Genomic DNA, 15819 nt, shown 5'->3' with positions numbered 1-15819 from the left:
TTTAGGCAATCAAATCTGTTTTCCTACTAAATCGAACACCTATTCCTATTAAAAATGGAAAAGATACCATATATAAGCCAATGGCTTAAGGATATGTTGGATAATGGCTTTTAAAAGTTTCTTATCTTTTTTTATTTGAAAAAAAAAAAAAAACGTTTTGATGTTATATAAATGTGAGAAGTGTTTTTTGGTAGGTATCAAGCCCTTTGTCACTCTCTTACATTATGATAACCCTCAAGCGCTCGAAGATGAATATGGTGGACTCTTAAATCCCAAGTTTGTGTAAGTAAAAAATAAAACACAAAAAAGAACTTTCCAATGCCCAAAAAGTTTTACCGTATCAGTAAATATGTTTGTCCCATTTTATGAGCAGAAAGGATTATACAGATTATGTTGATTTTTGCTTCAAAACTTTTGGTGATCGAGTTAAGCATTGGGTCACAATGAATGAACCAAATGGATTAAGTATCAATGGATACACCAGCGGTACTTTTGCACCAGGAAGATGTTCGAATTACGTTGGAAATTGCACCGCCGGTAACTCCGCTACTGAATCTTACATTGTCGCTCATCACTTGCTTCTTTCTCACGGAGCCGCCGTGAAATTGTACAAGGAGAAATATCAGGTTTGTATAAACAAAAGATTAAAAAAAAAAAAAAAAAAATTAAAAGAAAAGGAGGATGGTGACACTCCTTGCTAATTATTTCATTTGACAAAATAGAGAATATTATAAAAGTGTTCGTTGGACCTCACTTGATTAACTTATTATGAATTGTGTGCAGCAATATCAAAAGGGGAAAATTGGGATCACAATAGTGAGCCATTGGTTTGAGCCGAAATACCAAACAGCTTCCTGCCGTGAGGCAGCGTCTAGAGCTCTAGATTTTTTGTTTGGATGGTATTTTTTTTCTCATGAAAAAATTTCTTTCGAACTATACTTTGCTGCTATCATATGCACCAAAATGTTTAATATTATTCGAAATTCATGCAGGTTTGCTCATCCGATTATATATGGTGACTATCCACAGAGCATGAAATCTTTGGTGGGTAATCGATTGCCAAAATTCACTGAAGCTCAATCCAAGTTGCTAAAGGGATCTCTTGATTTTCTTGGTGTAAACTATTACACCACAAACTATGCAGAAAGTGCTCCCTCAACCAACGGTGTCAATGTCAGTTATGTTACAGACAGACAACTCACTCTCACTAGTATGCTCCAAAATTATAATCATTTTTCTTTTTTATTTGCTTTTTAATTCTTCCAACACAGTCTATTAAACTGACATATATTTTTAGAGTATGTAATTTTCACATGTATTTTTAATAGAATTGACAAAGCATATAAAAAAACATGTGAAAAATCGCATACTCTAAAGACAAATATTAATTTAATCGATTGAATTAGAGAAATTTTCTCCAATCTAGTTTAAATGAAAACTTTGTCCTATCCTTTATTATCTAATCCAATTTATGTAATTTGTTGCCACAGCTTCTAAAAATGGGATTCCTATCGGTACTCCGGTAAACACATAGAAACCCTCTCTCCCTCCGTGAGCATGCATGTGTATATTTTTGTGAAATAATGCTACTCTTTAAACTTATTTATTATCATGTTAGACACTTAAAAAAAAAAAAAAAAAACACTTAAAATACATCATGTTATCGGTATATGATAAATAGGTGAGAAGAGTAACATTACTTATATTTTTGTGTGCTATGTTGCTGATAACCAATATAATGTAAATGATTTTGCAGACAGATTTGGACTGGCTTTTCATCCATCCGAAGGGAATCCATGAGCTTTTGCTATATATAAAAGAAAAATACAACAATCCTATTATATACATAACGGAAAACGGTATAACAATTTATCACTTGTTATTTATTTATTTTACTTTTAGAAGAAACTACATCTACCCTCTTAATATATGCCATCCAATTTATAATGTTTTTTTCAATTTGATTAAAGTTTCTTACCAATTTTTTATACCATTCTTGAAATATTGAGAGAGCGTTGTAAATTTGGTGGTAAGTTGAGAGATAATTAAGTATAATTTTTCTTTATTTTTATTCGTCGTGTCTTAAGTAGTATTAGTAATACTATTTATTGTACTCTCTCTTTGCAGGACTGGCTGACGCAAATAATAGCTCTTTACCAATTAAAGATGCCCGCAAGGATAGTTTGAGGATAAGATACCATTACGGGCATTTATCATATCTTGCAAAAGCTATCAAGTGAGTGTTTTTCAACAAATATATTTGAAATTAATACTCAATGAGTTAAAAAAAAAAAAAAAAAAATTCCATTCTAATGGAATTTTTTTTTTTTTTTTTCAAAGGAAAGATAGTAAAAAACCAGTAAAGGGATATATATATATATATATTAATTTTGCTTTTAATTTTGCTTGAGGATTTTAATTAAGTTCTTAACTGTGAAATTTTGGCAGAGATGGTGCAAATGTGAAGGCATACTATGCGTGGTCATTCTTTGACGACTTTGAATGGGATGCCGGTTACACCGTTCGATTTGGCTTCACTTTTATAGATTTTAAGGATAATTTAAAAAGATATGTCAAGTACTCTTCGTATTGGTTCAAAATGTTCCTCCTAAAATAAGCTGTAAAATGATGTTTCTCCTTAAATATGATGTAACTCTGTGAGAGAGTTAAGTAAATAAAAAGAGAAAATCGTCTTTCTCTGGCCTAGCTTTATGATTCACTGATTAAAGATTTCTTTCTTTTATACATTATAGGTATTAATCTTTTTTCTATATATGAATAATAATGAATATAATGAACAAACAATAATGCAGTGTATGTGCTGAGCAAATCAACTCTAAAAACCTAGCAAATGGATGGTAATAGCATTTATAATTACACACACATATAATTATCGTATATGTATATAACTAACTATATATATATTTTTTTGAAAGGGTATTCATTCTACCCAAAAAAAAAAAAAAAGGATTAACATATTATCATATTATCATAATTAATATACACTAACTAATTAACATATTAGTATGTTAATACTTATAGTTAATAGTTATGTTCGAGAGTATTTTATAACTAATTATAATTAAGTCTTCAAGGGGTAATTTAATCGGTAGTAGACCACGCTTCATAAAACAGAAGTCACTAATTCGAATTTTCCCTCCCTCTTCACTTGTGTGGACATATATATATATATAAAATAAAAAATAATAATAATAAAAAAAAAAACTAACTATAATTAATATACACTAACTTATTAACATATTATCATATTTAGTATATATATATATATATTAACCATAGTTAAGTATTCGTACTTATTATATACGAACTAACTAATTAATATATGAAAAACTATAGGTGTTCTTCTAGTGTTCTCCTGATGTCCTCCCAACTGTAATATAACATTTAAAATTATCGTTGAATTTGAGATTATCATTATTGACTATTTTATCTAGAATCAGATCTGGCTTTCTCCATCAGTTCCATCCATCCAAGTTACCGCTCATCATGCTTGCTAGCCACCCATTCTTTCCAACCGCTGGCCTTTTTGCATCATTCTACTGTCATTTTATTAGATTAGTTTGTATGAATTAGCTACAAACCAGTTTGTAGCAAATTTTTGTCCGGGAATGGGGTGTTTTTTACTTCTTTTATTTTTTTATTTTTTATTATTATGTATTTTCGTTTTTGCTTTTGAATAAGACAAGTCTGTTGTTGTTTTGGCTGCAACAAGTCTTGAATTTGTTGTTTTCTTAAGTTTTACTTAAAATAACATAATGGTTTCTGGTAGGTCTTTTATTTTTTTTCTAGAAGCAAACTATTGAATGATGACGGAGGAGTTATCAAGTTTATGGAAGAATTGCCATTGATGAAATAGACAGCAAGTAGGGACGTGATTCTTTTGGTTTATTTTATATACTGATTGTAATGATGACATTTTTAAGGTGTTATTTTGTAATAGCCCAAGAGAATGTCATAGATAGTGTTGGTTAAGGACGAAGCTAGAAACTATTATGGGTAGGGGTTAGGAGTCAAAAAAATTTGCTACTAGAAGCCGGTTGGCAAAAATTTATTTACTTATTTTTACCTTGAAATTTTGTTGTTAGAATGTTAGGAATTGGAGGGGGGTCATAGCCAATACCAATCCCCCCTCCTTCCGTCCCTAGTTTTGAGGCCGTAAAGTTTTCAACATATATATTTGATAATGTATGATGGAGATTAATTTTATATTAATGAAGATAACTTTGTTCAAAAAATAAAATAAAATTAGTTATGTGCAGGAACTTAAAGACAATTATTTAAGAAGAGTAATGCTACACTCACTCACTCATTCACATTTATTTCCATAAATTTTTAGATGAAATTAAAAATTACCATTAAATTAAAATTTAATTTTTATTTATCACACATTCAATTTTTATAAAAGTTACCTTATTATTATTTATTTTTTAACATATAAAAGTTACCTCAATATAAATAAAACGAGTGAAAAAAAGTACTCAATTATGAGCAGTGGCCCATTGTCCTGTCAATCCTGTTGAAAGGAATCATTATCTGACATCTAGCTGTACCGTATAATATATGCCTTTTCTATCAAGCTGGCTCCATTATCACCCACGTTCGTGTTTTTTAATATATATATATATATTTTATAATTAAATAATTAAAAAATATTATTTTAATATTAAAAATTATTAAAAAACACGGCATGCATCACGCCCGTATTCTTTCTATCATCACTCATTTAATATAGATAGATATATATATCACTTCTGTCGGTGATCACCCTGCACTTATTCGTCTGCATTGCCCATGCCAAATTATTTATTTAGATCTCTATGTTTAATATAAGGGCCCTACCAATTTTTTTTTTTAACATGTTCTTACAAAAAAAAAGAAAAATAATTTAAATTGGTGACTTTCGTTTTATTAGACATGATCACAGCCAATTGAGCTACATACCTCTCGAGGACATGATCCTACCAATTCATCATAACGTCTGTCAACCTTTTTTTTTCTTTTTTTTAAAAGAACGTCTGTCAACTTTGATTCTTTATTAGAAGATTATTTACATTATGAGAAAGCAAAATTATATTCTTGCATGTAAAAGGCTTTAACAGTGGGGAGGTGATCCTTTTATATTTGATAAGGATAATTTTTTTTATTATTGTTATTAATTTCATAAATTAAAATATTTTTTAACCATAATTTAAAGGAATTTTTTTTATATTTGAAATTATTAAAATTAAGTGTAATACACATTGTATTCAAATTAAATATCAAGAAAAGATCGATATAGACTTTAACGTGTAAACTTAAACTATAGGACAAACCACTTTAATTTTTTTTTTTTTTTAATGAAAAAAAAAAATCCAAACCATGAGCTGGAATTTATGTACTCAGGCATTTTCCTCAACAAATTGATTATGGGTAACATGCATGCACTGGCGTTAACTATTAGATAAACATTCTAAATGCCAAGATGTAGAGTTTATTAACTCAAATGATTGGAATGGGATGATCTTGGAAGTATGATAAATCTAAGCTAGAAATAAAAATGCCTTATTAAGTCAAGTATGATTTTGGACGAAAATTTTCGTTTGTTTATATGACTCCCTGGATAAAGAGACTGAGCTAGGGAGAGACAGAGACCAATTAATGTACCAACAAAGTTTTTCTCTAAATCGTATTGAAAAAAAAATTATTTAATATAATTTATCGCATTCTTTATTAAAAATATATGTATGAACTAAAAATACACCTAAAAGTTATATATATTTTTTAATCACATGTTAATTTAATAAACTAATTTAAAAAGGGGGTTTTCCGATCTAGCTAGTTTGAAGGTTTGAGACCAAACCTTTACTGCAACTCATGGATGGTGGATCCATCTTGGTAGAATGAGAAATCCTGAAATAATGGTCAACAATTATCTTCCATTTCTTTATTTCTTTTCTTTTTCAATACAATAATGGTCCACATGGTACGATCCAAATTAAATAGTATGCGTAGTTTTCATATCCACCACTTTTATTTTTTTATGACAAGACTGAGCAAGAGTACCCTTCTGTACTGGTATAGTTTAACCTTGCCATCTACCATTTTCTCCTATTAAAATACAATAAATGCTTGGCTTCATTATTATTATTATTATTATTATTATTTTTTTCATTTTAATTTTAGGTGGTATGACCCATTTTTTAAAAAATTTAAAAATTTATTAATTTTAAAATAGGTCATACCACTTAAAATTAAAATGACCAAAAAAATAAATATTTTAATGAATTCAAACATTTCTCTTAAAATACTTCTCTCTATGCTATAATCTGCCCAGCTTGTGCAATATTCAATTACAAAAAGATTCTCTTAAATATCTGTGCAAGATATAACTTAAATGAGAAGTGAAAAAAATAGAAAATAAATTATTTTTTCATATCACCTCTTTGAGTGTTGCTAGTGTCATAATTGGTGGAATATGATTACGCTATGGCTCAATTGGTTTAAGAGAACGAATTTGATTTTTCACCGTACATTTAGGCTCTTTCTGTTATTAGTTTCTGACAAGCAGATATTATTATTATTTTTTGACATGTTCACATAAGAGGGGAGATAAGAGATTCGAACTAATAACTGCCGCTTCATGAGGTGTAGTTTTCAACTAGTTAAGCTAGCCCTTGAGGACAACAAACAAATATTATTATGAATTATAAATATGGGGTTCAAATTTAAAATCTTTACTTTAATTATTATATTGTTAAATCAACATTTGTTTAATAAAAAAATGATAAATTTACTCTTCTAATTAATATTCTGAGATATAATAATGATGAATGACATATATAGATATTGAGAAGGTATGAGCTGCATGGTGCAGATCAATTGTGAAGGAAATAATAGAATAGTACAAAAAGATAAACATGGTTTTAAAATAATATATGGATTATAGAAAGAACAGTATAATGATTTGAATCAATCAACTGTTCCCTCGTGAAATTCTTTATATATAGGAGAGCTTGAAAGTAGGCATCTTTAAGCAGCAAACTTAGAGATGGCAAGAGTTAAAGGTCCTTTTCTATTCTGCCTCCTGGCCTTGGCCTTCTTGTGTCCTTGCACTGAAGCTGCAAAACCCAGCCATTACGCAGTGCCTTTCAATCGGAGCAGTTTTCCTGCTGGTTTTATATTTGGTGCTGGTTCTGCTGCTTACCAGGTATATATATATATATATGGACTTCTTTCAGGCTTCAATTAGCATGCATTTTTACCCTGCATGCCTTTAACAAAAGCAAGAAGCTGGAAAAGCACATTAATTATTTGAACATTATTTCTTTTTTGGCCAGTCTGAAGGAGCAGCTCATATCGATGGCAAGGGACCAAGCATATGGGATATTTTCCCCAAGAAATATCCAGGTCTCTCTCTTTCTCTCTCCAAAGATTATACTACATGTTTAATGGCATTGTAATTCTAACACTCAGATCCCAATATCTTCAAATAAGTATCTTCTTGATCTTGATTTTTTTGGATGTGGTTTGATACTTCAAGTTTCACTGAAATTCGGACAGCTTACAAAAGGGAGTCGTAAATCTCCGTTCTTTTCAAATATGAGATTTTCAAATTATATTTAATGGCCCAAATAAATGCAGAGTGTGTATGTTACCGAGGCAAATGGGTTTGACGCGTTGAAAACTAAAATTAATTACCTCGATAACACACAAACTTCTATATTTGTTTGGACTGTTAGATGTAATGGAGGGCCCATATTTTTTTTAAAAAAATGAGGAGATCTCAATCTAGGTGTGGGGTACTTCATTTTGTATCTATGACTTTAGGTTGAGAAATGTCATCAAAGTCATCCACAATGTAATCTCATAACATATGGTTATGATTTTTGCAGAGCTTTATGCTTTGTGCTGTAAGAGCTTTTTACTTTACTTGTAATAGTTTATGCTTACGATCTTTAATCAATGAAATCTTCAGATTTCCGTTAAAAAAAAATTCCAATAACCAGCAAATCACCATCCTCTAAGAGCTAATTGCACAAAACTCATTAAAAAAACAGTGAAGCAATTTTGGCTCCTTAATTTTTTTGTATAAAATCTCTCAATTGTATAAAAAATAGTAATGAGAGTCGCTAGGAGTAGTACATACCACTTTTATTACAAGGTATTTATAAATTGATGTGATATTTACTATTTCAGCTACTTAAATGTGATCTGCTGTGACAGTCTAAATGACATTTATTATGTTTATAGACTAACGTGACGATTCAGATGACACTTATTATATATATATCAACCATTTCTCACCCTTTCATTCTCAGGTTAACCCCCTATATTACAAAAATTATTATTCAAGGGGTTTCTTTAGTGTGTTTTAGATAGGTTGAATGTTATGACTTAAATTGATTTTTTAAAACAGTTTTTGACATGTCTTTCCTATTTATTGTTAAATTTCTGTTGTTTGGCATTTTTTTTTTCCTGAGAGATTTACATGGTGGCATGGTTTGGTAGAAAAAATTGCGGACGGTAGTAATGGAGACATAGCCGATGACTTTTATCATCGTTATAAGGTAGATAGAATGCTTCTTATACACAAGGTTTCACCGTGGACAAATTTTTATTTATTTTTAAAACTTTATTTCTTCTAATAATCAAAAAATTCAACAGGATGACATAAAACTGATGAAAAGAATTGGATTAGACTCCTTCAGGTTTTCTATCTCTTGGTCCAGAATATTGCAGAGTAAGATCATCCCTTAGATCAATCTCTACCATTGATTAAATATTTAATCATGTAATTTTCTAATGAATTCAATTATATTTAATATTACAATTATCTTTACAGAGGGCAAATTAAGCAGGGGAGTGAACCCACAAGGTGTCAAATTCTACAACAACCTCATCAACGAGCTCCTATCTAATGGTCAAATTAATTCCGTTTTTTCTTTTCTTTTCAGCATTTTTTTTATTTAAAATTTCTTATTCTATACATGTCAATTTCTTTAAAAATATTATTTCTCTAATCATAATTAACTTCAGAGTTGAGCTAATCAAATCTGTTTTCCCACTGAGTTGAACATCTATTCTTATTAAAAATGGGAAATATATCATGTATACATAAATCAATGGCCTAAGGATACGTTTGATAATAGTTTAGAAAAGTGTTTTGTATTTTAAATGCTTTGTTATATATATATATATATATATATATATATATATATATATATATATTGAAAACAGAAAAGCGTTTTTAAAATCATTATCAAAGGAGACCTACTAATGCTTTGAATGGTTCTATATACACGTCCTTATGAATTTCATATTGTGGTCAGGTATTAAGCCCTTTGTGACTCTCTTCCACTTTGATATTCCTCAAGTACTTGAAGATGAATATGGTGGACTTTTAAGTCTCAAGATAGTGTAAGTCAAAACAAATCAAAAAAAGAAAAAAGAAAAAAAAAAAAAGAACAGCGCTCCAGTGCTCAAAAAATTAATGTTAACATACCAATAAATGTGACTGCCCCGTTTTATGAATATATAGGAAGGATTATGCAGATTATGCAAATTTTTGCTTCAAAACTTTTGGTGATCGAGTCAAGCTCTGGGTTACAATGAACGAACCAAATGGATTAGGCATCAATGGGTACACCACCGGCAGTTTTGCACCCGGAAGATGTTCCAAGTACGCTGGAAATTGCACCGCCGGTAACTCCGCTACTGAGCCTTACATTGTAGCCCATCACTTGCTTCTTGCTCATGGAGCTGCTGTAAAATTGTACAAGGACAAGTACCAGGTTTGTACATAAAAAGATTAAAAATGAAGCAAACAAGAAGGATGATGGTTTAGGGAACTATAAATTTTAACTCTAAAAAGGGTTAATGGACTGCATTGAAATTTTTATTAGATGAAGTCATCACATTAAAAGTTTCTTTTTTTAATAAAAAAAAACTGCCATAGTCCCTGTCCCACTAGGTTTGTCCCTGATAATAGGCTTGGCTTAGATGCTAAATATGAGAATATAATGAATATGAGAAATTGGACCTCTTGTGATTAACTTAATATGAATTGTGTGCAGCCATATCAAAAGGGGAAAATTGGGATCACAATAGTGACCCATTGGTTTGAGCCAAAATACCAGACATCTTCCAGCCGCAAGGCTGCCTCTAGAGCTCTTGATTTTTACCTTGGATGGTGAGTTCTGTAAGATGCACTATTGAAAAAAGAAAAAAAAAAAAAAGAAATGAAAAGAAAAGAAAAGGATATTAACTACTTATCCTTGTGGCTAAGCCTTACTTGTTACATGTTAGTGGCTACTCTCTGTCATTAATGATCTTGACATTCATAACTTCTTTAAAGGGTATGCATTTTCTATTTTCTTTTGGACAATCTTTTTTTTTTTTTTTTTCAAATTGGATCGGATTAATTTTTTTAATACAATATATTAAATTCACATTTTTTTCTTTTCGTAGAACATGTGATTTCACATTCATTGTCAATTTATTTAAAAAATGAATGTGACAATTATATACTTGAAGGAGATATATCAGTTTAACATACTTAATTTGAAGAATTTATTACAACCAAATTTGAAAGAAAATTGTCTGTTTTTTTACACTTGAAAAAATTTCATTAGAACAATGAAAAATGCTAAATACTATACTCACATCTCACCCTTATCCAACTGGGCTGATGTGCAAGTGTCAATCAGCCCTTCGATTTTTCGTTTCTTTTATGACAAAGGTTGATTCAAGAATTATTGAACATTGCCATATTAGCCCAATAGGATGGGGGTGAGATGATGATGTAGTATATAGTATTACTCTTAGACCAATGCTTTGTCACATTTATAAGCCCCATAATGCTTAAATATCAATCACACAACTTATGTAGGTTTGCCCATCCGATTACATATGGTGACTACCCTCAAAGCATGAAGTTTGCAGCGGGTAATCGATTGCCAAAATTCACTGAAGCTCAATCCAAGTTGCTAAAAGGGTCCATTGATTTTCTTGGTATAAATTATTATACCACAAATTATGTAGAAATTGCTTCCTCAACCAACGGTGTCAACATCACTTATGTTACAGATAGACAAACCACTCTCACTAGTATGCCCCAAAATTATAATCCTTTTTCTTTTCTATATCGTATATATCCTTTGTTATCTAATCACATTCATGTACTTTTTGTCACAGCTGATAAAAATGGGACTCCTATTGGTACTCCGGTAAAGACACACATAAAGCCTCTCTCTCTCTCTCTCTCTCTCTCTCTTTGGGATTAGGATTCTCTTCATTTCATTTAAATGAAAATGATTCATTTCATAATCCAAATTAAATTTTACAGATCTAATAGTATATGACTAATGCTACTCTTCACACCCATTTCACACTACCTCTAATGTGTTATTTTTAAGTAGCTTCCCAAAGTAACAACTTAAAAAGAAAAATAGAAAGTCACTTAAAATACGGCACGTCAACCATTGTAAAATAAGTGTGAAGCTTATCATTATTCATGGTAAATATGTTACAACGTGCTGAATATATAGAGGGTGTTTGTTCCAACCCACAAATACTATTCACCTCATTTTTCAAAAAAATCAACATCAAAACATTTTCATTTTTTATATCATATTATTTACTTTTGACTATTATTTAAATAAAAATATCACTACAAAATAAAACTTGTCTATTTTTCAATACCACCTTTTTTTTTTCACTTTTTTATACTAATCATTACTCTCTCTCTCTCTCTTTTTTTTTTTTTTTGGTGAATAGTATTTGGGTGTTTACCAAACAACGCCATAGTGACATCATTTGAAATTTAAAACACGTAGAACTATACACATTATTAGATGCAACAAAATAAAATATTGATTGTAAAATAGATTCTCTCGGTTTCACTTCAAATAGGGACGATCCTACTCCCACCCTCAATGGGCATTGGTATATTTTTGTGTTCTATGTTGCATATATTTGCCATTTTACTAAACCAATATGGTATAAATGGTTTTGCAGACTGCTTTGACTTGGCTTTTCATCCGTCCTAAGGGACTCTATCAGCTTGTACTATATATAAAAGAAAAATACAACAATCCCATTATATACATAACGGAGAATGGTATTACAGTTTCCCTCTTATTTATTTATTTATGTTTATTTGCCTTGTCTTAACTAGTTTTAGTAATACTATTTATTCTACTCTCTATTTTCTTTTTTCTTTTTTTTCGTAGGAATGGCCGATGCAAATAATAGCTCCTTACCAATCAAAGATGCTCGCAAGGATAGTTTGAGGATAAGATACCTCCACGGGCATTTATCATATCTTTTAGAAGCTATCAAGTGAGTGTTTTTCAACTAGTATTTATAACACTCAATGGGTTAAGATTTTATTTTATTTTTTTTCAAAAAAAAAAAGAAAAAGAGAAAAAAAGAAAAGGAAAGATAGAGACTATTTCAATTTGTGAAAAATGCTCTATTAAATCGCTACCCAAATTCAAAACTTATTAGTTTACTTATCAAATAGATCTCTTCATTCACTATGCCACATCATACTCAATTAGAAGATGAGAGGTGTCTTGATTAATAAAACAATATACAGAATATAAGAAATATAAATATAAATATATAAAATAAAAAAAAATTTATTCCTTTTTTTATAATTTTATTTTGGTGGAGAAGATTAAATATAAGGGGTGAAATTTTGGCAGGGACGGAGCAAATGTGAAGGCATATTATGTGTGGTCATTTCTAGATGACTATGAATGGGATGGCGGTTTCGCCTATCGGTTTGGGCTTACTTTTGTGGATTATAAAGACAATTTGAAAAGATACCTCAAGTACTCTGCGTATTGGTTCAAGATGTTCCTCCTCAAATAAGCTGTAAAAGGATGTTCTACCTCCTTATACCAGATGTAACTCTGAGAAACTAAAATAATTGTCTTTCTCCAATACCCTAGCTAATTGTGTAAACTATATATTGCATGCCTACTTAAAAGTGTATAAAGTAGTCTAGGGATTAATCTTTTCTTTTCTTTTTTTCGTTTAATGAAATAAATGAACAAACAAGAATAACAGGTAAGGACTAAGCAAACAATTAAGCCCAAAATTAAAAAACTACAACTTTATATATATATATATATATATATCCTTTAACACCTATCACATGCTATTAAAAGAAGCAATTACATATTTTTCACATGCTACGAAATATATGATAATTTTGATTCTTAACCTAACCAAAAAAGAGAGAGTATTAGGGCCAGTTCGATAAATCTATAATTTTCAATAACCGAAAAACAATTTTTTATTTTTTATTTTTGTTGGGACACTCAGCGCAAAACGTTCGAAACACATTAAACAAAGAAAACAAAAGACAAACTAAAACCCAACAAGACGAAAAACAAATTAAACCACCTTTAATCCTTGTCTCTCCGACAGCACAAACCATATGAAATGCCCCTCAGTACAAAAGAAAAAGAAATCATCAATCATAATCTCAAACTCTCAGCGCAAAAGAAAAGAAAAATGGAGGGAAGTCATAAATCTAAAAAGAAAGTATCAGATGAGTCCATAATACCACATTATGGTGTTAAATGCCTCACTAGTGTTGTAGCTAGGTCACTCTGTCTTTACCTTGGGCCAATGGGTGCGAGAGTTGGCTGATAGTCTATTAATATTAGTGATTTTAAGAACCACATCATCCTTGAAAAGATAAATTAAAGTGACACAAGAAGGACTTGTAGGGCAATAGCTCCTGCCGCCTCCTACTTCTTCGGTTTTGGAGAAAATTGCAACTCATTTTAGGGAGTGATTTTGGTAATTTGCTGAATACATATTGTTCAAAGAATAAGATTAATTTGATTTGATTTGATTTGATTTGATTTTTTTTTTTCAAGAATCATTTGTGTTTCTGGGCCTTGCATTGCTTTTTTCATGGGATTTAGAGTCTCGGTCTCCCGAAGGGTGAGATAATGCCCTTTTTTTTTTCTTTTTTTTTTTTTCTGTTTTTTTTTTTTGGTAACAAACCTGTCTTCATTTGTTTTTTATACTATAGGAGCCTTTCTAATTTGGGCCTTAGGTGCCTGCCTAAGTCACGTAGTAAATGAGTCAGCCCAGATATATATTATTGTAAAATCTCTCTCTTGCGATAAGGAATAAGTATATATAACTATTGAGAATATAAACTTAACAAGTCATTTTAATTGTTTAGCAATGGTATAACATTCTACTAAATAACATTACTTATCTTAAAAAAAAAAAAAAACAAACTTGTTCTAGTCTTTCATTTTATCTCTTTTGCCATGTGTTGATGATTCATTAAGGGAGCTTTTTTTTTCCACATTTTTTTCCGACCTAATTGAGATAACTATTAAGTTGAATCTAAAATAACCGTTTGTTAATGTTAAACAATAGAAACGAAAACATTTTCCCAACTGGCCTTTTACATCCTTTGTGGAAACGGCAAACAGTTTATTATTTTCTTCTAATTAGTGGAAATTTTTTTGAAAGGAATTTTGCAGAAGTACTCTGAAACAAAAAATGTTTTCTGCTTTCAGAAACTATTTCTAGAAACAGTTTGCCAAACCATTTTTAGCAAAAAAAAAAAAAAAAAAACAAAAGAAACAATAAAAACAATCGAATCAAAAACAAAAACCAATTTGCCAAACAAATTAAACAGCTAGAATATTGGTAAAGTTGTTTCCATATTTCTTGTTTTTAGTGTTTTTGTTTTCACCTGTTTTGATTCTCATAACAAACTTCAAAAGATGTGTGTTGCAAATGAAATGTGTTTTGCTGTTTTGAAAATATAAAAATAGAAACTTGTTATCGAAACAGCAACCAGAATTTGAAATAAGCGGAGATTGAACACCCATTCAAAACTTATATAAGAGAGCTTGAAGCTATCAAGCATTAAACAAACAAACAAAGACATGGCAGGTCACCAAGGTCCTTATCTATTTTGCCTCCTAGCCATGGCCTTGGCCTCCATGTGCTTTGTAAGTGCACAACTGAGTAATGATTCGATACATTTCAATCGGACCAGTTTTCCTACTGATTTTATATTTGGAACAGCTTCAGCTGCTTACATGGTATGTATATATAAATGCACTACTTTCAGGCTTCATTTAGCATTCATTAGGGCATGGCTTGACCCTTGCAATGAGAATTTTCATTCATGATTAGTATAAATCGCCTTTGGTTTCACCGATGCCTTGATGAGGCTATATCAAACTACGGCTCAATCGAGTTTAAGGGAGCTTATGATGTGCCCACCTTTTAGACTCATCCTGTCCCAATGAGTAGCTATTACTACAGTCATGCCCAGACAAATTAGCCACTATGGTCACCCTCTTCTGCATGATAATTTATACCTTGCGTGCCAATTACAAATAGAAAAAGGAAAAACACATATAATTTGAACATTATATCTTTTTTGGCTAGATTGAAGGAGCAACAAATATCGATGGCAGGGGACCTAGTACATGGGATACTTTCATCAAGAATCATCCAGGTCTCTCTCTCTCTAAAAATAATAATAATAATAATAATAAAGCTTTGATGTATGGCTTTGGTAGAAATAGTGAAGAAAATTTGGCTCATTTTGATTGAAAATTTCAAACTCACACTTAAATGACTGAGTAATATCATTTTACACACTCATTCCATAGTAGTTGGGGTACGTATATGTGTCCTTTTTTAAACGGCTTTTCATTTCAAATGGCATCGAGTGACTTATTCACAGTTGCAATATCACAAAACTATTACAAGTTAAAAGCTTGACATAATGTAATTATAATGATAGTTTGGCTCTATTATGGT

The 15819-nt window shown here is 30.5% G+C and overlaps 2 protein-coding genes across 4 annotated transcripts; both read left to right on the top strand.

Moving 5' to 3' along the window:
• Positions 1 to 194: 194 nt before the first annotated feature.
• LOC132167332 (vicianin hydrolase-like) lies at positions 195 to 2706 on the top strand (the record flags this gene model as incomplete). Its single annotated transcript, XM_059578274.1, is given in 8 exon segments — positions 195 to 282; positions 374 to 626; positions 784 to 899; positions 993 to 1210; positions 1491 to 1522; positions 1757 to 1859; positions 2128 to 2236; positions 2449 to 2706. Coding segments are annotated over 8 exon segments (1088 nt in total), but the record flags the coding sequence as incomplete, so codon positions are not given.
• A 4243-nt stretch (positions 2707 to 6949) lies between these two features.
• Positions 6950 to 13026, top strand: LOC132167331 (vicianin hydrolase-like). Of its 3 annotated transcripts, XM_059578271.1 has the most exons (13): positions 6950 to 7207; positions 7338 to 7407; positions 8509 to 8567; positions 8665 to 8740; positions 8843 to 8920; positions 9330 to 9417; positions 9539 to 9791; positions 10074 to 10189; positions 10889 to 11106; positions 11194 to 11225; positions 12016 to 12118; positions 12231 to 12339; positions 12708 to 13026. In XM_059578271.1, exons 1-13 carry the CDS (start codon positions 7049 to 7051, stop codon positions 12874 to 12876), a joined length of 1530 nt encoding a protein of 509 aa, XP_059434254.1. In that variant the 5' UTR covers positions 6950 to 7048; the 3' UTR covers positions 12877 to 13026. The 3 variants fall into 3 exon arrangements, with proteins under 3 accessions (XP_059434254.1, XP_059434255.1, XP_059434256.1); XM_059578273.1 differs by lacking the exon at positions 8509 to 8567 and having other exon boundaries at positions 7122 to 7207; XM_059578272.1 differs by lacking the exons at positions 8509 to 8567; positions 8665 to 8740 and having other exon boundaries at positions 6951 to 7207.
• Positions 13027 to 15819: the final 2793 nt, after the last annotated feature.

This window comes from Corylus avellana, chromosome ca1 (assembly GCF_901000735.1).
Source record: "Corylus avellana chromosome ca1, CavTom2PMs-1.0".
Classification (NCBI taxonomy): domain Eukaryota; kingdom Viridiplantae; phylum Streptophyta; class Magnoliopsida; order Fagales; family Betulaceae; genus Corylus; species Corylus avellana.
This window is presented reverse-complemented; position numbering and strand designations above follow the sequence as displayed.

What these genes read in the sequence shown, in the direction of transcription:
- LOC132167331 (XM_059578271.1), top strand. Translation starts at nt 7,049, where the DNA reads ATGGCAAGAGTTAAAGGTCCTTTTCTATTCTGCCTCCTGGCCTTGGCC. An exon ending in ACTTTTATCATCGTTATAAG is followed by an intron (nt 8,568 to 8,664) that starts GTAGATAGAATG and finishes AAAATTCAACAG; the next exon opens with GATGACATAAAACTGATGAA. An exon ending in TTGGTCCAGAATATTGCAGA is followed by an intron (nt 8,741 to 8,842) that starts GTAAGATCATCC and finishes TTATCTTTACAG; the next exon opens with AGGGCAAATTAAGCAGGGGA.